At 38.3% G+C, this 23822-nt stretch overlaps 1 protein-coding gene across 13 annotated transcripts in view; it reads right to left on the bottom strand.

The window, feature by feature from the left end:
- Window positions 1–23822, bottom strand: part of large2 (LARGE xylosyl- and glucuronyltransferase 2) — a 112154-nt gene that overhangs the window by 1808 nt on the left and 86524 nt on the right. For all 13 annotated transcript variants that reach the window (XM_079874382.1, XM_079874383.1, XM_079874393.1 and 10 more), the window contains 12 exons: window positions 14123–14311; window positions 11625–11914; window positions 11118–11200; window positions 10299–10422; window positions 8915–9086; window positions 8736–8840; window positions 7411–7523; window positions 7119–7244; window positions 5578–5733; window positions 2992–3155; window positions 1745–2023; window positions 1496–1642 (listed from right to left, as the gene is read on the bottom strand). In XM_079874382.1, the coding sequence (XP_079730508.1) occupies window positions 1496–1642; window positions 1745–2023; window positions 2992–3155; window positions 5578–5733; window positions 7119–7244; window positions 7411–7523; window positions 8736–8840; window positions 8915–9086; window positions 10299–10422; window positions 11118–11200; window positions 11625–11914; window positions 14123–14222 (1859 nt within the window). In that variant the 5' untranslated portion in view covers window positions 14223–14311. The remainder of the gene's footprint in view (window positions 1–1495; window positions 1643–1744; window positions 2024–2991; window positions 3156–5577; window positions 5734–7118; window positions 7245–7410; window positions 7524–8735; window positions 8841–8914; window positions 9087–10298; window positions 10423–11117; window positions 11201–11624; window positions 11915–14122; window positions 14312–23822) is intronic.

Below are 23822 nucleotides of genomic sequence, written 5' to 3'. Positions count from 1 at the left end.
AACCCCATTGATCTAAAAAATGTATTTGAAGATTTTCAGTTAATATTGAAATAATTTAACAATACATTCACGTGTTCATGGTTTTGTGGCTGATGGTCACATGACATGCAGGTAAAAAATAAAATTGAAAAATCATATAAAGTGTTTCATTTTGGTTGTTTCATTTTAACATTTTTTATTTATTTTACTTCTACATTTTAATGATTTGATTATTAGCCCTTCCTGCTATTCTCCGAGTTTTAATTACTGAATTAAAATTCATTTTGATATTTTTGGAGTGATACAGTCCTGATATTATAATCAAGAAAAAAAAAAGTCCAATTAAAGAAGCAAATCAAATATTAAGTAGTTTATCATAATCATTTATACACTTTTTTAAAATTCAACACTGATTAAGTGTTACACTGGATAAGTCTTTTAAAATGTCAGATAAGTTGACATTTTTATGACAAAGCAAAGTTAGATCAGGTTGAAAAATGTCATATGGTATGACTGACCAAAATCTCAGTAGCGCCTCACTGAGATCCAGGGGGCGGAGTTGGATCCAGATATAAGGGGTGGAGATTGGTAGGTTTAGGGATCAGGGGGTGGAGATGGGTAGGTTTAGGTCAGGGTTTCTCAAACTCGGTCCTGCAGAGTTTAGCTCCAACCCTGATCAAACACACCTAGCTGTGAGTTTCTAGTGATCCTGAAGACATTGATTAGCTTGCTCAGGTGTGTTTGATCAGGGTTGGAGCTAAACTGTGCAGCACAGTGGCCCTCCAGGACCGAGTTTGAGAAACCCTGGTTTAGGTATATGTAAGGTGGGAGGAGTTGGATCTGGATCCAACTCCTCCCTCTGGATTTCGTATTCTGCAGTGAGGACTATCTCCAAAAACTAGTATTTATGAATATTGTGAAATGATTAAGATATGTACACTCACATGTGTTCAATGTCTAAGAAAATCAACTGTTTAAAAAAAAAAACGCAGCGCAGAGGAGCTTCTGCTTACAAAGAAAAGGTGACTGAGCTCGTAATAAAACCAGAATCAACCAAGCCTTTCGGAGATGGTGAGAGGGATTTGAAATGTTGTAAAACTGATGCAGAGATTGATGTTTTTATTAATCAAAGGCTGAGTAAGGTATTTTATTGAACAGATAAATTACCATATGTAGCTCTCTGACAGAGTTCATAGCATTATCTATTGTGAAGGGTCATTTCATTATAGTTGTTGTAGCGCTGTGTTGGAATTTATTTTCAAGAATCGTGTCTAATGGGTATAGGTTTATATATATATATATGTATATATATAGTTTATAATAGTATAGTTTTTAAAATCACACATGAAACCAACATCAATACAAAGAGTACATTTCTAAAAACATGCATGTGCTTTAAACAAGAATTTTCATAAGATTTGTCCTTTTCCTTATTGCGGACACTCTTATTTGTCATCGACCCTAATATTAATTATGAACTTGATTGAGATATGATTATTTTGAATGTCTACTGTACCTGAAGGTGTAGAGAGTCCCCATGTCCAGCATAGACAGCAGCTCGGCCTTGGATTTAGGGAAGGAAAGGCGATATCTCAACGTCTCAAAGGCCGGTACAACCAGAGCCTTCTTGGTATTGGCCATGTCCAGTTGGACTATGCTTCTTCTACATGGAAAAGTAAAAAAAACAAAAACACAGATGAATTACAGAAATATATCCATTATATCAACAGATTATTCCTAGCAAATTGACAGCCCTGAGTCTTACCTGAGGTAATCGTAGAGGCCGTACATGGGCAGAAAATCTACATCAGTCAGAAAAACGTAGGGTGTGTTGACGTTGTGGAGCGCCACATTGCGTACCAGATTGACAGGGTAGAACTGACCCTCCTTATAAACGATATGATAGCCCACGTTTTTGCGGTTTTTGAGGACTTCGGAGGCCTGAGCGTAGCGCAGGAACTGCTGAGCCTCGGCATCAGACATGTAGAGGGCCAAACTAATGGGGCCTTCCCAGTGTTTACAGATCGCCTCCAGCATCTGCAGTCTGTGGACAAATACAAAGAGTTGGGCAAATTTCAAAGTGAGGCAAGATTACAGGCTCTTTTTAATACACTTTTCAAACCTGCAGGGCAAGCTTTCAGTATTAGCATGGTGTGTTCTGATCTTCTCTACGTCAAACAATTCCAGTTGATACTTGTTTGAAACACAAACAGCATTTCTGTGCTGCATAACAATCATATTTTGTGAAAGTGGCAAAATTACTTCATGGGAAAACAGAGGATTCAAGCCTGACTTTGTTTTAAATAGCTCAGTGGGGAGAATTAAAAGACCATTATTTTCCTAACTATTATGCATTTAACATATAACCCAAACTTCAATCAAATGATTTTTTTTTTTTTTTTTCTAATTAAATACAAGTCATGCCAACCGGTTAATTGAATTAATCACATAGCAATATATTCTATCAATATTATATTTACTTTTTTTTTTTGGTATGCACTGAACACTTTTATATTTTTTGGCCTCCTTTTTTTCCTAATATTTTCTTCTATTGTTTACATTTACATTACATTACATTAACATATGTGACCCTGGACCACAAAACCAGTCACAAGGGTCAATTTTTTGAAATTGAATAAATAAGATTTCCATTGATGTATGATTTGTTAGGATATTTGACCAATATACAACTATTTGAAAATCTGGAATCTGAGGGTGCAATCTGGTTTTGTGGTCCAGGGTCACATATGTATGGATCAATGGCATGAATATATATATATATTTTTTTTTTTAAATCAGCAACCCTAATAGTCTATCTGAAAATAACACGAGGGTTCAACATGTTTTGAAGATGTTATTAACTTGCAATGCTGTAGTAATCTTTTCTCATTTCAATCAAAGTGTTGCACAGGGTTCATTAAACACGACAATGACACTTCAGTAATTAAATCGCATTGGCATGAGTGGCCCAAACGTGTCTGCAGATTCGTTCAGACAGTCTGTCATCCTCACCTGTCCATAGAGAGCTGTGCGACCAGCGTGATGTCCGTGCCATCATCTGTGGGTGTGTATTCATACTGCAGGAAGTACAGATGCACCCTGTGCACCATGATTCGCTCCCTCCGAAAATCATAGCACTGGTCGTCCTCATCTAGCTCCTCTAGTGCTTGCTGAAGCTGGAAAGAAATAATAATAAAACGCTTTATCAGCTGTGCTGAGGAGGAAACATCAAGCAGGCTCTGGCCGTGTTATCCTTTGCAACTTTACAATACTGTTTTTCCATGTTCAAATCTAAGGCCGAGCTGCTTTTAGACATGGGGATTCATTACTTATTAAGAATGATCCAGCTTAAGACTATAAAATCCCTCGTTTCGGTTTCTTTTAAGTCTTCATGTTTTCTTAAGATATAAGTATCGCCATCTGCTGCTTTAGGGTGCTAAAGACACGCCCCATCTTTTTAAAACCCAGCCCACATTCATGCCATGTCGTATTTACCATAAATTAGGCTCTGTGTTGCTGTGTTTACGCCATTTCGTAATTACCATAAATTAAGCTCATATGCTTTCGATGTCATACACTGATCGGTCTGTAAAATATAATCAAGTGCCTTTTGATTATCAGTAAACCTGAACAATGAGCTAGTTGTCAATAGCAATGCTAGCAGATAGCTTTTTGTGAGACAGTGCAAAATGACTGACAGGAGGAAAGTTTTACTTAAAGTAATCTTTTTTTCCTAGTAAGGGATTTTTATATAAAAATGTAAGTGATTAATGTGAGAAGTAAGAAAGTTAATTTAAACTTAAAGGGATAGTTCACTTTGAAATTAAATTTTGGTATGTTTTAGCTTTCCTCAAGGGCATCCAAGATGTAGGTGTCTTTTTTTCCGCAGTAGTTTCAATTTTGATATTTTTAGGTCAAACCGTTCTTGTCTGACAGTCGTATAATGCAGGTCTGTGGTCACTGTCTCAAAGAGCATGCACAGAGTCCAAATTAAAACAATTCCCCATCGTCCAAATTAAACAATTCCCCATCGTAAGTACACATTGATGGCCTAAGACACGAAACGAGCGGTTTGTGTGAGAAAACGAACAGTATTTATATCGTTTTTACCTCTTATACACAGCCACGTCCAAGTGATCTGAGGGCGCGCGCACATCCTGCTGTGTGACGTGTGCGCAGACTGGTGCATAGATATATATACACTAAATGTCACCTTGGCTACGGCAGTTCATTGGAACGAATGCCGTAGGCAAGGCGGCATCTATTCTAGTGTATATATATCTATGCACCAGTCTGCGTACACGTCACACAGCAGGATGCGCGCGCGCCCTCAGATCACTTGGACGTGGCTGTGTATAAGAGGTAAAAACGATATAAATACTGTTCGTTTTCTCACACAAACCGCTCGTTTCGTGTCTTAGGCCATCAATGTGTACTTACGATGGGGAATTGTTTAATTTGGACGATGGGGAATTGTTTTAATTTGGACTCTGTGCATGCTCTTTGAGACAGTGACCATAGACCTGCATTATAGGACTAACAGACAAGAACGGTTTGACCTAAAAATATCAAAATTGAAACTACTGCGGAAAAAAAGACACCTACATCTTGGATGCCCTTGAGGAAAGCTAAAACATACCAAAATTTAATTTCAAAGTGAACTATCCCTTTAATATAAACAACATTTTTGTGAGATGGAAAATATAGAAATAAAGTTTTAAGAAAGTCACAAGAGTGTAATATAGTAGATGTAAAGTTCCTTTTATGTATAAATGACATTATATATGATCAGTTACAGGTACATGCAATCAGCAAGCAATCACATCATTACCACATGGCACAAGCTGATTGGCCTCTGCTGATCCTGCAGCCAATGAGATTGCTTGCTCAACATTTAAATAGTCTGGTTCATTGTTTGCTGTATGCTAGTCCTGTAGAGTTCTTCTGAACCACTCCACCTCCCCCAGCTCCACCTGTCTATATCTGCTATGGGATTTATGCCTATTTATGCAGCAGCATATCTTACATGCTCAGTGCAGCGCGTTTGTGTATCTATTAGCAGTAGCAAGTCCACAGGCGAGTTATCCACTGTGTTGTCCTTGTTACAGGATAACAATGCACAGGCGAGACTGATAAATCACTATGCTGACTAACAAGAGAAACCATGGGAACAAAGTTAAACAGGAAGTAAACACAGTGAACAATGGAAAACACTTAAAAATAAAAGTCAATACAACAAAACCACGAAACCAAGGGAACATAACACTTCCATAGCTAAACCAAATTTACAGAATTAAATTGATCTAAATTTACAGATGTAAATGTATTTATTCTCTTTAATGTCTAAATCACATTATATTATTTATATATATAAAAATACGAATTAAATATATAATCTCAGGTAGAAATTAACTTCCATAGCCCAGGATTGTCAGAAATATGATACCAATAATACACAATACCAATTGTATCATGGATTTTGTATTTCAGTGCTATTTGTCATGTAATAGAAACATTATCTGCATGCTATTCCAAAAAAAGAAGAAAAAAAGAAGATATTTGCATAATTCTGCATAACAAACTACTTAAGTAACTCACCACTGTGCTCTCTGAGCTGGCCTGACTGGGACAGCCGAAGAGTTCCCGTCGGAGAAGATTCCCATCGTACTCCAGGAATGTCAAGTAAAGATTACGGAAAAATTCCACATGCTTGTTTTTTACCCTCAGCTTTTTAGGAGAGTTCCAGTGAATGACCTGCAGGAGGAAGTAATAAAACTGAGCAATAAACAACTTCAAAGACATCATTTCCATACTAAAATGGAAGTTTGACAGGAAATGAATGTGACGGTCGGGTGAACATTCGCATTAGAGACAATTTGTAAAACAAACAATGAATTTGGCAATGATTAAAGCTACACTGTGTAACTTTTTAAGTTGATTCTTAGCAAAAAACACTTAACGTTAGTTCTTTCAAAAATATAAGTGCTCATTAATGTATATTTACTTCTTTCAAGTAATAAAGTATTCTCTTAAGTTTATAATCTGCCATTGAAAGTACATACGGGTGAGGGGTTCGAATGCCGGTCGCCATGTTGCCCCTCCATCTTAAAACTACATTAGCCAAAGAGGGACATACCTGTAAATTCAAGCTTCGCCTTTTGCGTTTTTCACTCAGTGACACCGTAATGAATGCGAGGGGGAGATTACTCGCGAGCTCGCGAGTGCCGGCAGATTTGAAAGATAGTGTGGTGTGTGTGTGTGTGCGTGCGTGCTACTCACACTTGAAAGAGAGAATTAAAACGTCAACGCGACAGACAAATCAGCAAGACCATAGACAATACTGGATTAACTTTTCCCAGATGGAAAGAGCTCATGAGGAGAAAAGATTTTAAAACGGACGCCGAGGTTGCCTGCTTTCTTCTCGACAGGTAATTCAGCCTGTTGTAATTCATTTGTGTAAATTCGAAGTTTTATAGTTGCTTGTCTAACCATAGCATGGTTGTGCATAACGCCAGAACGACCTCTAGTATAACTTCATCCTCGCGTCAATAGTGAAAAAGTATTGTTTACCTTGTAACATAAATCTGTGCTGCATAAAAAATAATTTTTTTTACAGTCTATGGCTGCGACGGATCACAGGTGATGAATAGTTTTAAAGGCGCAATTTTTTAAGCTATATATAAAAAAAGGACAAGGTAAATTTTAGTTATTTTTAATTGCTTTTACTTTGTACACATTGTAACATTAGCCTAATCTGATTATGCTGGGATAGCCGATTCCAAGGGTGACGTTTACCTCCTGACATCTGTCCTGTAGTTTTATTCATTTTAGACGTATTGTTTATTATTGTCATGGACGAAGTCGATAACTGGAAGCCATGTTAATCTTGGAATAATACGGCCACCGTAGGAGTTAAAACGCCCTCGGAATTGAGAGGAACAGAAACAAATATTCACTGGGTAGTCATATACAATTTCACCGCTAGATGGGGGTAAAAATCACACAGTGTAGCTTTAAAGCAAAGCTCGAACCAGTTAAAGGGCCCCTTTTTACTTTGAACAACTCGTTATTCTTAATTCCTTTGGGTCAGTTTGGTCGGTTATACCCAGAATACCTAAACATTCACCTAATATAGTTACCTTTAGATCCGACACCTCAGTGTAGCACTGTTCAGAGCGAGTGTGATCCGATAACTGTACGTTCCAGAAGCACGGGAGCTGATGCACCAGAACTGGGTTCTGTTTTATGAATGCGTTGAATATATCCTGTGAAGACATAAAACAGTAACAGTTTTGTTGCATTATACAACAATATTCAGCAATGGTTTCATCATCATTTAGACAACTGTTGCGCAAAGCACAATCTCATATGACCTATGAAATAAATCCTTCTTATTAAAGTGTTTTTGTATTGTTCATGAAGGACATGGACCTGGTCTGCCAGGGATGTTGAAAGCATGCTCATTAGCTCTCTCTCTGCCGTCAGTCTCCACATCTGTTCCCAGCCAATCCTGCGCAGCCTCTCAAGGTAGAGTAAAATCACACCTGCAGCCCCAAAAAAGAAACACCTGTTGTCAAATGGACCCCGGTGCAAACTATGCTCTATTTTCTTTCATGCTGAAATGAAATGTGACATAAGCAGTGTGCTCCATTTAGAAGTGATCATTCCTGCGAAGGCTACACAGACTGTATGTAAATTTGATCTTTATACTTGATCGCATCCAATGAATAACCCCTTCCAAAAAGGGGTAAATACTTTAAAGAGTATTTAATTAATGAATTAAATATTATATATACACTACCAGTCAAAAGTTTGAAAAAATGAGTCTCTTCTGCTCCCCAAGGCTGCATTTATTTGATTAAAAAAAAACAGTAAAACAGTAATATTGTGAAATCTTATTACAATTTGAAATAACAGTTTACTATTTTACTATTATATATGTTAAAATGTAATTTATTCCTGTGATGCAAAGATGAATTTTCAGCATCATTACTCCAGTCTTCAGTGTCACATGATCCTTCAGAAATCATTCTAATATGCTGATTTGCAGCTCAAGAAACGTATCTTAATTATGTTGAATGTTGTGCTACTTCATTAGAAGTTAAAAAAATATATATATATTCATCATTAAATTAATAAAAGATACAAAAGATTTTTATTTCAATTAAATACTGTTCTTTTGATCTTTCTATTCAACAAAGAATTCTGAAAAAAATGAATCACGATTTCAACAAAAACATTAAGCAGCAAAAACTGTTCTCAACATTAATAATAATAAGAAACGTTATTTACAACTGAGCACCAATATTGATTAACAATTAAGCATATTTTGGTGATTTCTGAAGGATCATGTGACACTGAAGACTGGAGTAACAATGCTGAAAATTCAGCTTTTCAAAGGAATAAATGCTTTAAAATAGAAAAACAGTTATTTAAAATACATTTTAATAATATTTCACCTCATAATATGTGTTTTGGAGGAGGCGTGGCTTTGGAGACGCTCTGAAAGGGAGGGTGGGATCTTATGCTCTCGAAGCTAGCTTGCTATTGCTAGCCTCTCTGAAATTGCCTACCCTACCTTTAACCCCTTTTCCCCTTTAATTTTTTCCGTTTATTAGACTCGCATATCAAACTAATTTGTGTTTGTAAAGTAATTCCACTGTCAATAACCAGTTACAAAGACAGAAAACATTTATGCTGTTTGGAACCCAGTGAAGGTTGATGAGCGGAGTTGAGATGGAAGCTGGTGTCCATACCTGTGTTAAACCCCCGTCCGAGGGCTGGCCAGGGTTTGTGATTTTTCCACAGATTACCGAGGTACCAATCACTCTGATTCTCCACCAGACCAATCACCTGTTTCTCTGCAATCACAACATCAGGGTTACATTTCTGTTCCGATGCTTTATAGGACTCGGGAAGGAAAGTGACTGATTACCTGTGAACTTCCGGAAGATGGCCCACAGCTCGGCGATATCAGTGGCGAAGGTGATGTCTGTATCGAGGACGATGACCTTTGAAAGGTTGGATGGCAGAGCTTTGGTGAGAGTGAGCTTCATCAGGCCATAAATTCCTGAATAGTGTTTGTTTGGTATCCACGACACCTCTGACTATTCATAGCAAGAGAATGAGAGTGAGAGTGAGAGAAAGAGAGAGAGACATCTGTGAGAAATTAATTTTTTCCCGAGAGAATTCAAAACCTTCTTTACTAAAAATCAACCATCTCTATCTCAACCCTGCATGTGTTCACTATCACCTACTAGAGCTCATTGTCTGCTCCATGTTTTCCTCTGAACTGTATTCTGCGGTTAAAGCATCATCTGCACCCGTGGAAATAACCCACTACAGTTCTTATTGTGCGCTTCATCTTTCCAGCATACATCCTTAATGACCTGAGCTCAGGTTTAATAATAATCTGCAGGAGAGGGGTTGATTGAAAAAGACTAGATTTCCTGCAGCTTAGCTTTCATATACTCAGGAGAGCAAAGAGGTCTCTATGCACAGCAGAGACACAGGATGTAAAATCCGCGTGATTAGAGACGGCTCCGAGCCAAACAGCTGACAATCAGAGGTGAACGCAGTCCGGGAGGAGAACGAAAGCACAAAACAGGACAAGAAAGACTGTGTTTGTGTTATTGTGCATATGAGTGTGTGAATCCATTCATGTGAGTGTCCTTGAGTGTGCAGTGTAATGTAAACTAGAATGCGCTCTCCTAGAATATGTGCGCGCACATGTGTGTGAAGAGGAGGCAAGCTCTTTGATTGTCACTTCGCTCTTTCAGCGTACCGTGCACTGCATGAAAAAAAAAAAATCACAAACAGACAGTGAATAATTCAACGCCACAGCAAAGGCAGCACTTGCATGCCAAGTCGTGGAAAAAAAGCGTCACACTGTCAGTTTAAATATATGAACAGAAATGAATAATTCTATGCTTTCGACTCCCTCTGGAGCGTGCAAGAATTCTCAGAGAGTGAAAGCTCTTGAGATCGCTGGAGTGTAAACAGCGAGCTCAATGTTTCCACTATCACAGACATGCCGTACTGTCCCAAGGGGACCTTTGCCCCCTCATTACAATACATCAGCACATGTGACATGTATTTCATTCCAGTTGTTTGTGCCTGAATGAGCTCAGGGAGGATTGCGATCGGCATCATTCTTCAGTCTTGTCATTGCCACCTGCTTCGTTTCAAAACTGTCGCTACTTATTAAGACATTAAGTCTCTATACTGATGCTCTGTGACATGGTCATTATCTCTGGGTCAAAGGGCAAGGGTGGTTACTGGCAGGGGTGTCATGAGAGCATTATGAGGCAGGTTCTTACTTTGAGTTCATCAGCGTCATAGAAGCTGACTTGTACGGACGGTACCATCCATGACTGGAACAGAGTGCTGAGGATCTGATTGGCCACCGTGTCTGTGATGAAATGAAAGTGCAGTGGGTTTCTCCTGAAAAGGGAGATGTTGACATGTTAGGTTTTATTTGTATGCATAAGGTAAAATGCATAGCATTTTTCCCAAATGGTCACCATTTTTTGAGGTTTTCACCATTTTTGATGATATTTTGGCTGGTTTCACTACTTTATTTTGAATGATCGGTAACACTTTATTTTGATGGTCCCTTTTGAACATTCTGTTGACTATAAGTAACTTTGAAACTGCATGTCAACTAACTCTCATTAGTTTATTAGTAGATGGTCTGCTTAATATCTGATAACTCTTTCTTGTGATTGTCCTCCAACAGACACTCTACTGACTATGAGTTAGTTTGCAACTACATGTCAACTTATTCTAACCCTAACCCTACCAGTCTACTAATACTCTACTAACACTCTAATGAGAATTAGTAGACATGTACAGTAATACATTACTTATAGTCCACAGAATGTGTTAAAGAGACCATCAAAATAAAGTGAAACCGAATGATCCTGTGGTGTGACAATGAATGTACTTTACAGAATACATGTTCGCATGATACATGAATACATGTTAAATACAATTATAAACTCTACAGGAGAATAGCTAAATCCCAGTTGTTGTTCTTTAATACTGCATATGCACAACATACTGTAGCTCTATTACCACACAATATACCATCATATTGCAAATTATTTAGTATTAATTTCGCTGTCCTTGTTTCTTACCTGTGGAACAGGATGGATTTGACCAGAGTGACCACGTCCCGACTGGCGTTGTGACCCGCACATACACATGCCACGTGAATCAGCTGTGTGTGAAGAGAAGAGCCAACGTTTCAGATTGGACTGAAGAATTTCTATTCTTGAGATTCATTACGCGGTCTGTGTAGACTTTAAACAGCTTCTAATATGCAGCGGCCCCTACAGAAAGAATCTGGACACATATGCCACACTATAAATTGCAATAAATGCAAAATATCAAATTACTGTTTTTAACCAATTGGTGTTGAGGTGTCATATATTAAATATTTTCATTTAGGACCATATTTCAACTTATCAAACCTGCTTTTGCTTGAAAAGTGTTTGTGAACGCTTTTTTTTTTTTTCACTTGGAAATTCCTTTGTATAACTTTTTTTTTTTTTGTCTCACGCAAGTGTCGAAATACTTTTTGGGGCCGCCGTATGTTCCTTTATTTATTCCCACATCTGACAGGATGTAATATGCCATCTAACCTCACACTTCTCCGCGGTGGGCGAGCGAGAACACTCGCTGTGATTGGCCCGTTCCTCTGCTGTGTTCTCCACGTCCTCTGGACCGGTGTCTGCCGATGCCACCCACTGCTGGTTGCCATAGTTACCCTCGGCAGGCTGGGCAGCCAGGCCCTGCGATTGGCTCAGCTGGAGTCGGATCTGCCGGTTCTCTTCCTCTACCTCTCGAACCCGTGATGCCAGGACATCCCGTTCCAGCAGCCGTGCTTCTGTAGATTCCACCAAGCATGCGGAGAGGAGCAGGGAACGCCCGTCTGATACGGCACAACAGATTTCATTTCATTCGAGTGATCTTGACAGATTACACCCCAGAGATGGATGGATGAGAGGTAAGGAAATAGGAAGCTTGAGGTGAACTTGCAGAAAGACAATATACGTGAATGTCATTCAGATTTAAGACAGACTCCAAGAGTATCTCAATCTACACATTGCTCTCTGCTGGAATGATTAAAGTAGCAGAAAATTGGATGTGATCAGGGAGAACAAAGTAACAGGCATTGAATTTATCAGAACAGTTTGATGGATTTTCTTGCATTGCGCTCATGTATAAGCGAGTGCAGATCACTCATCCCTGTTAACCAGAGTTGGGTCTTACTTAGTGTAACCATGTCATCTTTCATCCATTATCCATTTTCCATTATCCATTAGCATTCACATTCATCTCAGGCAGTTGGGCACAGAAACCCTGGAAGTATGTGATATGGAATTTGCATTTTGCTTATGGGCCCTCGGTTCTGCAACCAGGTTGTTTTGAGCCAATCACCTGAGCCGTAAATGGCATGTGATTAATGACTCTAGAGCCGCAGGAAAGTGATTGGCTGACAACACCACAATAACACACACAGTCGCTTCACCACCATCAGCTGTGGTGTCAAAAGGCAGCAGGCGGAGAAAAGTCCATTTCATGCTTTTATGAGCACTCCAAAAACTACAGTACATAATCTATCATCATAAGGTTATTATACGAAACCCTCTTATTAAAATAATGTACTATTTCAAAATACTGGAAAATGGCAGGAAGTGAACTCTGCAAGTAAATAAATCCTTTTTAAAATGTCAATCCTGTTACAAATATTTTGTTTAGTACGCAGTTGATAATTGAAAAGGATTTTTTTTGGTTTTTTTGAAATATCATATATCAATATAAATTTCAGCTTCCAAAAAGCACCATGAGGTGCAGCTGTTCTCAGCCTTTTGACTCGAATGCCCCCCAACACTATATTTGACATACAATATTTGACATACTATACTATTGATGTCTATTAAATTAATGCACCACGATTTGTTTTGTGATTCCAGAAGTTTTATAAAAAGGAAACTGAGCTCGTAATAAAACCAGAATCAACATTGGCTTTTGGCGAGAACTGAGGGATTTGAAATGTTGTAAAAGTGACGCGGAGATGGCGTTTTTATTACTCAACAGGAGAGTAAGGTATTTTATTGAACAGATATTGTGAAGGGTCATATTCGTTCGCACAGTCACGCAGAGCCGAAGCACAATCAAAACAATGTTCTTCCACAAAATACATGCAGTTTTGTTTTTTAACCGCTAGAGGGCCAAACGTTACATCACTTACACATTTAAATAACTGAAATGTTAACTTAAATCACAGGGAGTACTGTACTTGTACAGTAGTCCAAGGTCCCTGTTATAGCGGAAGGATGCCACTTTTGAATGAAAATAAAACTTTAAGTTAAAATGTGTTTTCTTAATATATTTCATAAATTGTGCAACTCTCTGAAACGTACCACTTTTGTACAGGCCATGTTTTTATTGTGAATACAGTCACAGCTGAAGGGGTTTCAGGCACTCATACCTTATGGTTAAATATTAATTCAACTTGATATGGCAATTTATTAACATTTCAAGGCATTCTTCAAAAGAATGTTTAAAATCTTGCTTTCAAATGCACTCGTTTCAAAGAATGACCCACAAAATGGTGCCTAAATACATCTGGCATTTTATTTTTTATTTTTTTAAAGGAAATGAATGAAGGTCTTGAATGAATGATGTCTTCTCAAACTCTTTTAGTTTTATGAATTAATAATGATCATGTTCTGATAATCTCCCTTTCTGTGCACCGCGTAGGCCAATGTGTGCATACGTGGGACCTTTCTCATGATTGCAGATAGAGATAGATATGTTCACATGCCAGATCGAGAGCAAGAGAAGGAGCTTTTATAATGATTAGCTTTCTGAGATCTGGCTGCAGATCAGTTCTGCTATCAGCACTCCGCAGCATTATTGTGCGTCTCTGAGGATGACAGACCCATCAGATGAGGATTTTAGCACACAGGCCGAGATAAGACTGACTGACAGTCTCAACACTCAAGTCAACCCAGCTTAAGGGGAAAACTCTTTGTCGATCCAGCCTTTACATCAGAAAACAGAAAATGAGCGTCATAGAGAGCGTTTCTTTCCAGAAATCGAAAGATCTGATGATAAGTGCTTTGATACTCACTTTCCGAGTTCCCCACGAGCAGGTAAAGCCAGGTGAACAGGATGACAAAACTTAGAGACACCACCAGCAGCTTCAGCTTCCCTCGGCAGGGGCAGAGCATCCTGGGATTGTGGAGGACTGGGCAGGGGAGTGGATGGAGCGATCAGGTTGGGCTTACTCTCACACTGGTCTCCTGCAGCATCCTTTCTTCTGGAGGAGAGAGAGAGAGAGAGAGAGAGAGAGGTAATTTTTTAGTAATGCACAGGCCCATGACAGAATCTGACCTGTCAGTCATAGAGCTCTACATATCCACTGCCACTTGCATGTTGGTTTCTTCATTTTTAGGAGTAGGCTACTGTGCATAAAATGTCCCCACTACCTGACAGATATCACTGGCATAGACATGTGACAGCCCTTCAGGGGGGCAATTGATAAGCTAAGAAAGCTTGTCAGTCATTTTGTGGATATATTATATTAGTTCTTACTAAAATTGCAATGTAAAGTCCAAGTAGGTGACTAGCTAGTTTGTAGCTAACTCTGTACTTTATTCGGCTGCACCATTTGTTCTTAAAGGGATAGTTCAACCGAAAATGAAAATTCTGTCATCATTTACTCGCCCTTATGTCGTTCCAAATAAATAAGGCGTTTGTTCATCTTTGGAAGGCAAATGAAGATATTTTTGAATGAAATATTATATATATATTACCTAAATTATTATAAAAAGATAATACCATATTTGAGTGCTCTATGTATGTGAGTTGATCAAAGTGAAAAATGTAATCTGTTCATTTTATAAAGTGACTGTGTCTCTTCAGAAGACTGTCCGAAATCCCCACCGATACTCTTAAATAGGGCACTATTTGATGGGACAGCCATTTTTAGTGGTGTCCCAAACCATAGTGGACGTTATCGAGTGCATTCATGCATAACGAGTGTACAACCGATGTACGCTAAACATCTAAAGAATACCCATAATCCCGCGTCTGACCAGAAGATGGCGCCCGCAGTTGAATCATCCATCCGTCCATTTTCCAAACTGTTGGTCCAATGTGCGTAATATAGAGTAATATCATACAGGTATTGTTTAATTGATTATTACAAGGTTTATACGTGCTAGTTTTCATAACAGAGTTAAAGATAAATCTTTTCATTACTACTGTAGCTGCCAGTTTGCCAAGTTTCAAATGATTATTAAACACCAAGCGCAAACTGTGCAAAACAGCAGCCCTTCCAGCGCACTCAGTGTCCGAATTCACTCCTTCAAGTGGACTATATTAGTGGAGTAGTGTAGGGAATAGCATTTCGAACACATCCTACTTGATTCACATTGATTTATTTTACGATCTTTTACGAGTTTTGGGTGTTAAGACTTTCAAGTGAGGGACATTAAAATCTATTAAAGTTACACTGGTTTGGAACGACATGAGAGTAAGTAATATATGACAGAACTTAAATTTCAGGGTGAACTAACCCTAACATCCATGATACACATTGATACACAGAACTGGCAAAAAGTTGCCCTTGAACACACTGAGCACGTACAATCATCACATTCGCTTTTCTTCTCGTGCACTTGTTCGTTAAGCTGAACAGCCAATAAGAGTGATCTGTCTCACTCTCATCAGTCTGCCCAACGCAGATTCAACATGCTCCATCAGCTAAAAAGCCACAGACGAGGTCTGACTAGTGCCGACGGTGTGGAACACACCGTAAAAACTGAGCTGACGGGTGTTCAAACACTGCCCGATGTTGACCGACAGGCTTGCAGGTCTTAAGTTCTCCGTAAAGTAATGCAAATTCTCATAATATGATGTTTATCCTCAATGATCCAATAGTAGCCTTGAGCAGATGTTGTTGAAGTGAATTTCGGTTTATCCTTGATTCAGAACAATGTTTGGTTAGCACCACAGAGTTGCAGTATTTACACTTTTGTAAATACATCTATGAATGCCATGTTTATACTTGTCTCTTCATATTACAGTAGGTGAGATAAGAGAAAGCATTTTATCATTTAAAAAAAATAGCACACTGCACCTTTAAATTCTTAGGTTAATTATGCCTTGAGCTACCAATACAAGTGTAATACTTTCAGCACATTTGATCATATTCAAAAGCATTTATTCCCAAAATCAGTGCAGAAAATCTGATCATACATCACAGGAATGACTTTCATCAAAGCTTTTAAACACAAATTTATATTGCATTCACCCGCCATATAAAAGTGCCAGTATGGCAGATATTGGTATAATAATAAATATCGATCCGATGTTGTTTTCCCTCCTCGTTCAGCAGTGTGTCTGCATTAAAAGCATGACAGGCCTCCAGCCTAACTAAACTCCTGGCTTTTGGCTGGTCCAGACTAACTCTCTGAAAGCCTCTCTGCAAGCCACTTTACGGCACGCATTCATGTCTGTGTTCACGCCACGTGGGCTACACGACAGCCATTGTTGTTTACACCACTCTTAATTAAAGAGCGAGCCGTGGGAGGCTCTCCATCACCCCGGCAGACGCAGATTAACGACAGAAAAAAGAGAAAGAGGGAGAGGGAGTGGGAGAAAGGAGAACCGTAAGAGAGACAAAATCGTCTTTGTTTTATTATGAGCTTAATTAATCATGCTTCTGTATAATTAGACATACGCCTGTAGGAAACAAGATTGGATGCTGACAGTAAAAAACAAATAAAGAAATCATTTAGAAATAGATATAATATAAAATGATATAAAATATAATATAAAGACAGATAGATAGACAGATGGATAGATTTAATCCATGTTAAATCCTTTATTTATATAATGCATGCATAATACCTTATAAAAAAAATATATGGTATTTATTATTATCATCTCATGAATAATTGTAACAACAGTTATAATACATTAATACTTACCTATTTATGGTTTAAACTTCTGAGAGTATTATAAATTATAACAAACATTATATACACTTATGGATTATAGTTCCCAAGTTTTTTTGTTTTATTTGACATTATGTATTATAATGCATTAGGAATACCCATATAAATTATTTGAAATACAGACTTCATAGAACGTGTTACTAAAAGTTTTAGCTTGTAAATGTAACTCTATATTTAAAATAGTCTTTCTTCTCTAGGGAAACAGACCAAAAATAATGATGACTCACCCTGAATCAGTTATGTTAGATAAGAGAGACATACGAAATGTGCAAAGCAGTGTGGAGCCAGCACAGGGAATGAGAACCACTGCTTTGGTCAAATGTTCAGACAAAAATTATAATTGACTTGTCAAATTATGCAAACATAGTGAAAATGTTGTTTTAGGATGCATAAAATGCTTCATTACTAACACAGAATTAAACACAAAATGAAATCCCTCTGTGTTTTTTGGGAAGGATGAAATGCAGGTTTGAAATGATCGGACAGAATTAATTAACCCTTTAATCAGTGATCGCTAGCATCAAGAACGTTATTAGGATGTATAGTCAACTGCTTTTCTGTATTGCGTATAACCCTTTTTACTGGAGTGTCTGTAGTGAGGATGTTGGTTTATTTCTGTGTATTGTTTGCCTCTGAGCTTGTGTTGAGCTTGTGTGTGTGGTCACCAAAATGATGTCCGTCACCTGACTCTGCTGACACCAGCCTTTGTTTGTTTGTCTGTCGTCTTCTATGTGTGGTACTCTTGCACACTCAAGGCCATCCTGAGCTCTTCAACGCTCGTTACCAGATTACAACCACCCACGCGCACACACACTTGCCAAGGCTGCGAAAACACTCTCTCAAAACTTTAGCGATGGATGCCAAGTGTGTGCGGCTGATGGGGGAAAAAAGAGAGAAGCAGAAAGTGTGCGGAATGTTTTTGTGTGCTAGCACAGTGTGCAAATCTACTCGTCTCGAGTCAAAGCTATCTGAATGAAGCAAAATAAGTTTGAATAAAGCACACATGAACTGTTTGGGTCTCTATAAAGAGAATGCAGTCCTGAAGGCACATAGTCGGCCTTCATTAATGGGCCTTGTGAAATGTAACCTCAAGCAATTAACCCAGAAAAGAGCCAGCCGTTTCTGGAGTGTATTCTGCAGCCTTTTCAAAACCAACAATACCGCTAAAAACTACTCTTCATTACACAGACAGAATGCACACTGACAGGGATACAAAGAGGTTAACTAAAAAAAATTTACTGTCTGCTTCATTCGTAGTACATAACCTATAACTCAGTCACCCACGATTGACCAATGACGCAATGTGACTCTTTCGTTCATCCATCAAATATCTCCATGGGTCAGTTACGTGACTCTTATCTACTACTTTATTTTGTAAAAAAAAAAATGTATTCATACAGACAATAAATGAGAAATCTTGTTTAATCAATGTCAACTACTGAACTAAATGTATGGTGTGATTTTCATTAGACCATAAAAAAGAAGAGTATTAATGCATATATTATTTCTTATCTATTTAGCTGTCATGTGACAAGAAACAGGATGACATTGCAGGGACCCATACAGACATGTCCAGAAATTAATATTCACCTTCACAAATATATTTGATAATAAAGATTAACATCAAGTAAAATTTTTACTTGCTGGTTAGACCACATGACATTTTCAATACACTGTTATTTTTTCCTTTTCAATGACACATAAATCAAAACTTTTTTTTGGAAATGGTATCAACATATGAAACCAACATCAACACCAAGACTAGAACTTTGGAACATGCACAGGGCCTCGAACAACAACAATCTAATAAAAGACACCTATGTTCAATAAATAATTGCATGTAATTATGATAAAAATCGAAATAAATGGTAGTTAATTAGCCTGACGGCTGTTGGCTGTTGTCAAGCAATGTGGCATCTTGGCACGGTAATATAGAATGAGCATTTGCAGGTGGGCATTAATTGGCTATTTTACAGCACTTTTAATCCTGCTCATCCATCCAAGTGTCAAATTGACTTGCCTTATAAACTAGATTTATTTTGCCTGATAAACTTTTTTTTTTTCCATCAGACATTTTGTCATTGACTCATATTGACAAAGGAGCACTGGGCTCAGAGAAGGTGATTCTAGTCCTGCAATGCCCTGATAAAAATGAAATATCTCAGGCGCGCACACTCATATGGCCAATTTTCTGCTCTTTCTCATTTAATCTGCATAAAGATCATTAAGATGTGATTGGACACACACCTTTCTCTCACTGGACTCCCTTCTTCTCCTCCTCCTCTCCTGTCCGTTCAGACTTTACAGGCCTCCTGGTGGTGGACGTCCAGCACTAAAGGTCAGCTGTTTTGTAAATCCAAACGGCCAGGTTCCCACTATGTGCCCCTTTGCAGTTAAAGCATGTCTTTCAACTGCTGCCAGCAGCCGGTGTCCTCAGAGCACCCCTCCAGATCATTACACCCTCTCACCCCCGTAAACCCAGCTGAGCTTCTCCTACTTTCCTTAGTGATATGTAGTTTATCAGGAAGTATAAACTGATTCCACTTACTGGAAACAGTGCTTTATTCGCGAATGTTTTATGTGATATTCCAATTTTGCGGATAAGTTAATTTCGCAACTTTGGATGGAAACATATCTAGTGACTAGTCAACTAATCAGTGTTTTCTGGTTCATCTGACTCCGACCAGACCCGTTTAGGTGTGTTCTTCAGTTCAAAAATAGCTAAAGCATAACTCAACAGATTGATATTAAGTTCATCTTTTGTTGGTAACACTTTTACCAACATTTTTGATGGTCTCCTTTAGACATTCTGATAACGTTGCACATACATTTCAACAAACTCTCATTTGAGTATTAGTAGACTGTCTGCTTAATATCAACACTTTATTGTGATGTTCCCCCAACAGACATTCTACTGACTATAGCCCTATTCGGACGGGATTAACTTTACAAGGGTAGATGGAGTAATGTAATTTTACCACAGGACGTCTGTAATATTAATGGCCAATTCGCACGGGATAAGATATCTCAGTAAACTAGCAGAAGTGGGAGGGGTAACTCGATTTGCGCATCGCCGTCATTCTCCTGTCGTCATGTGTGTATTACATTGCTTCCTGATATCACGTGTGCAAACACATATAACCTATATTTATATATATAAAACAGTTATGTCCGGATGAACGATGTATTAATTAACTTCAGATTGGATTGTGTTGCTAAAAGATGTTTCGTGCCTCAAACAAGTTCTTTCGATCTTCTTTCTGATCTGAATGGTGTGGAAAACACTTGAGTTTTGCCACAGACTCGTCCCAGCGTCTAGAACGCAACTGAATGCTTTTCAAGCGTCTCCATACTTGAAAAACATATTTCTATTCACACGGGATTAGTATTACCTGAGGTAATTTTTCCGGACCTTTTTACTGAAGGTAGAAGTCGCCATAATCTTTACTGGCATTGTCCGTAATGATTACTGAGAAGGAACATTCGGACGGGACTAAAATCACTTTGAAGCTCTGGTAATACTTACTTCACCCCACCTCTACATGTTACGCTAGTCCCATCCGAATAGGGCTTATGAGTAACTTTGCAAGTACTTATTCTACGAACCCTACCCCTAACAGTCTCCACTAATACTCTAATAAGAGTTTAATAAGTAGACTTGTCAACAGAATGTATGAAGGGGACCATCAAAATAAAGTCCAACCCTTTTTTCAATGACTTTCCATAAAGGGGGTGTGTATTTTATGTTAAAATACTTCCTAAAATAATTTTCTCTATATTGTTTGTGGCACAGAAATCACACACAATTCACCTTTAAAACTCTCTGATATTTCAAGGTTTTCCATGACAATCCCAATCTAAAAGTTCAGAATGCTTTCTTTTTTAATCTAACTTCTTCTCTTCATGTGCAGTCGATGAAAATACCCTGACTTGTTTACCGAAGTGTAATGGATGTGGCACCTGTTTGGAGGACCCTGCAGGGGTAGAGAACGTCTCCTCTGTTTGAATTGGCACAGGTAAGCTGAAACCTGCCTTTTCCATGGCTGATCAGCAGCACATAAATCTCTCTGCTCATATCTCTCATCTGCTGCTTATTAATATTCTCTGAACAGAACGAGTAAGGAGAAACCACAGATGACACAGCATCACCTCAGGGCTTGTCTCTATTGCTTGTGGGAGTAGAATGGCCACAAATACTTTAAAGTTGAGGTCACATTGGGTTTTAACTCTCATTTTTGTGTCTTATATTACAAAACCTGCCTATTCTTGCTCAGGCTGAAAACTAAAACGCCTCCTCAGGCAAATTTTGTCCTGCTCAGTCAATCTTTCCAAACAGTTTAGGATGCTTTTTAATAGGTCACTTTGTAGAGGATCTTTATGACACTTTTGAGAGGTGAAAGGCCTCCACCCAAATCCGTTAAAATAGAGAGAAAGAGTGATAGTGAAAGTAAAAAAGGACACAAAGCAAGCGAGAGAGAAGGAGAGAGCCGGGTCAAGGTGATCTAGCCGTGCAGCTTTCATAAGGATCTTCAGCTGAACAAGCAACGAGCCTCACGAGCCTTCTCTACAGGGACAGGTGCCCTAGTAAAACAAGAATTACTGAGGTTGTGTAGTGGAGGGAGGTGAAATACTATACATAACACTCAGCCCCCGCTGGCTTTTATAGCCTACATACTCATCTCATCTGCAGTATAAGGCAGTACACATTAAACCAGTGAGCCCCTTTTAGTGCACTCCAGTATTGATCCAGTTGCACACCATCTTATCTCAGCATTACACTTATCAATCTATAGAAGTTCAATGAATGGTTAAAAGGACAGTCCTACAACAGCTTACATACCTTTATACACCCATTTAGATGCTTATTTTGTAGAAAATGCATTGCACATAACATGTTGTTGTATAGTGTTTACAGAGCAGGGTAGGACTGCACTGTTTATAAGGTAATACTTAAAGCTGATGCATGTATTCTTACAGTTTGAAGTGGAGATAGTGATATGTATATAGACATGTATGATGTCCAATTATTAATTTCTCAAATCTGACTGGCACGAGCAGCATTCCAAGAGCGCTGATATGAAGTTTAAAGGCTCGTCTGTCTTTGTTACAGAAAAAAAGGTCAGTCTGGGAGATGTGTGTTAGTGGTGCCGACTCATCGACAGGTTATATTGTAGGTGGCGACAAGTAACCATCTTTATAAGTGAGTCATTTGTATCACTCACTCACTTGTTCAGGAACGAATCTGAAATCGTACACTTTCCTATCATGTATAGTAGGCGAAAGGAGTAGTATGTCTGAATTCAAAGTATTTATAATACAGTACCAATTTGACCTACAACTTTCAATGTGATTCCAAAGTGTCCATCCAATGGAGTATAGGACAATTATGGATATACTGTATGGTTTGGCAACATCACAGCTCAGTCCAAAGCTAAACTTTCCCATAAAAATTATGGGAAAAAGGGAAAATCAACCGTATTCATATGAAAACATACTTATTTAACGGTCACAATGAATAATTACTCATTCAAAAGTTGCACCTACTGAGTACAGTATATGATTCTGGATGCAGCCACAGTCGTTGAATCATTCTTATGATTCATTCAAAAATACTGATTGAATCAATAAAGAAATAACTGTCATTGAATCATTCAATCACAAAAATTCATTCAGTAACAAAGCATCACTCAATATGTTGTACATGGAAGTGTACACATGCTACATTGTGAACTATCGCCATTGTGCCCTTGAGCTAAGTGTTTACGGTAACCCCATGTTACTGTGGGATTGTTCCTGTGACAACTGTATAAAATGCTACATTAAGATAATTAATTAATCTATTCCACTCTGTCTTTGTCATGTTCATGTTCTGTTGGTGGACAGGACAGGTGGGACCAGCTCCACTGCGGCTGTCAGTCACAGAATGATAATGTCCTTAATATGGAAGGGAATCTCTGTGGAGAAGACCTGGAATTACAACAGCATTGCCCTGCCCAAATGAGGGACTTTGTAATGTGAATATAATCAGGGAATCAAATCAAGGGATGCGATCTCTTTGATTAAAGCACAATCACTTCAGCACTTTCTGCACACACAGTGTTTTACGGGCAGTTCTGAATTTCCAGCATCTAACTAGCAAGCTTTTCTCACGATTTAATCACAGGCACTGCCTTCTAAGATACCTTGTTCAAAGGGATGCCCAATATATATGCATCGTATCAGTTGTTTGGCTGACATTAGAGATTTTTTAATAGTATTGGATGGATATTGGTCGACGTTGGATATGCATTTAGATCATCTTTGCCATCATCTAACAGTCACCTTAAAAAAAAACATTAATAATTTAAAACTGCTCAAAATGAAATCCCAAAATGCCTTGCAATGAGCTCAGTGAAAATTATCATGATGGCAGCCGCAATTAAAAAAGACATGATTATTTTACTGAGTGCTGCAAAATATCAATAAAAATACCTCCATCTACTGTGCAATATTTCACAAAATGCTATTCTAATTTGATTAGTGTGATGTTTCCTTAGCAGCATACTAGCAACATGCTAAGTATTAGTGTTATGGCATGCAAAACAATTTTTTCCCAATTGTTTGTAGATTTAAACACATGATAGACAATCGTCTTTGACAGTAGTGACACATCTCACTGTTATCTTAGCGTACTGCATTTTCCATTGCTAAGAAGCTGTGCTAAAAGTAGTCCAAAAAAAAAAAAAAGAGTTAAACCATTGCATATTATTCGACTCAGTGGAACTCCAAAAAGCTGTTTTTGAACACAAAGGCCATAAGTGAGTTGAA

The sequence above is a fragment of the Squalius cephalus genome (assembly GCF_949319135.1).
Source record: "Squalius cephalus genome assembly, chromosome: 6".
Classification (NCBI taxonomy): Eukaryota; Metazoa; Chordata; class Actinopteri; order Cypriniformes; family Leuciscidae; genus Squalius; species Squalius cephalus.
Note: the sequence above shows the minus strand (reverse complement) of the source record. Positions and strands in the feature narration are given on the sequence as shown.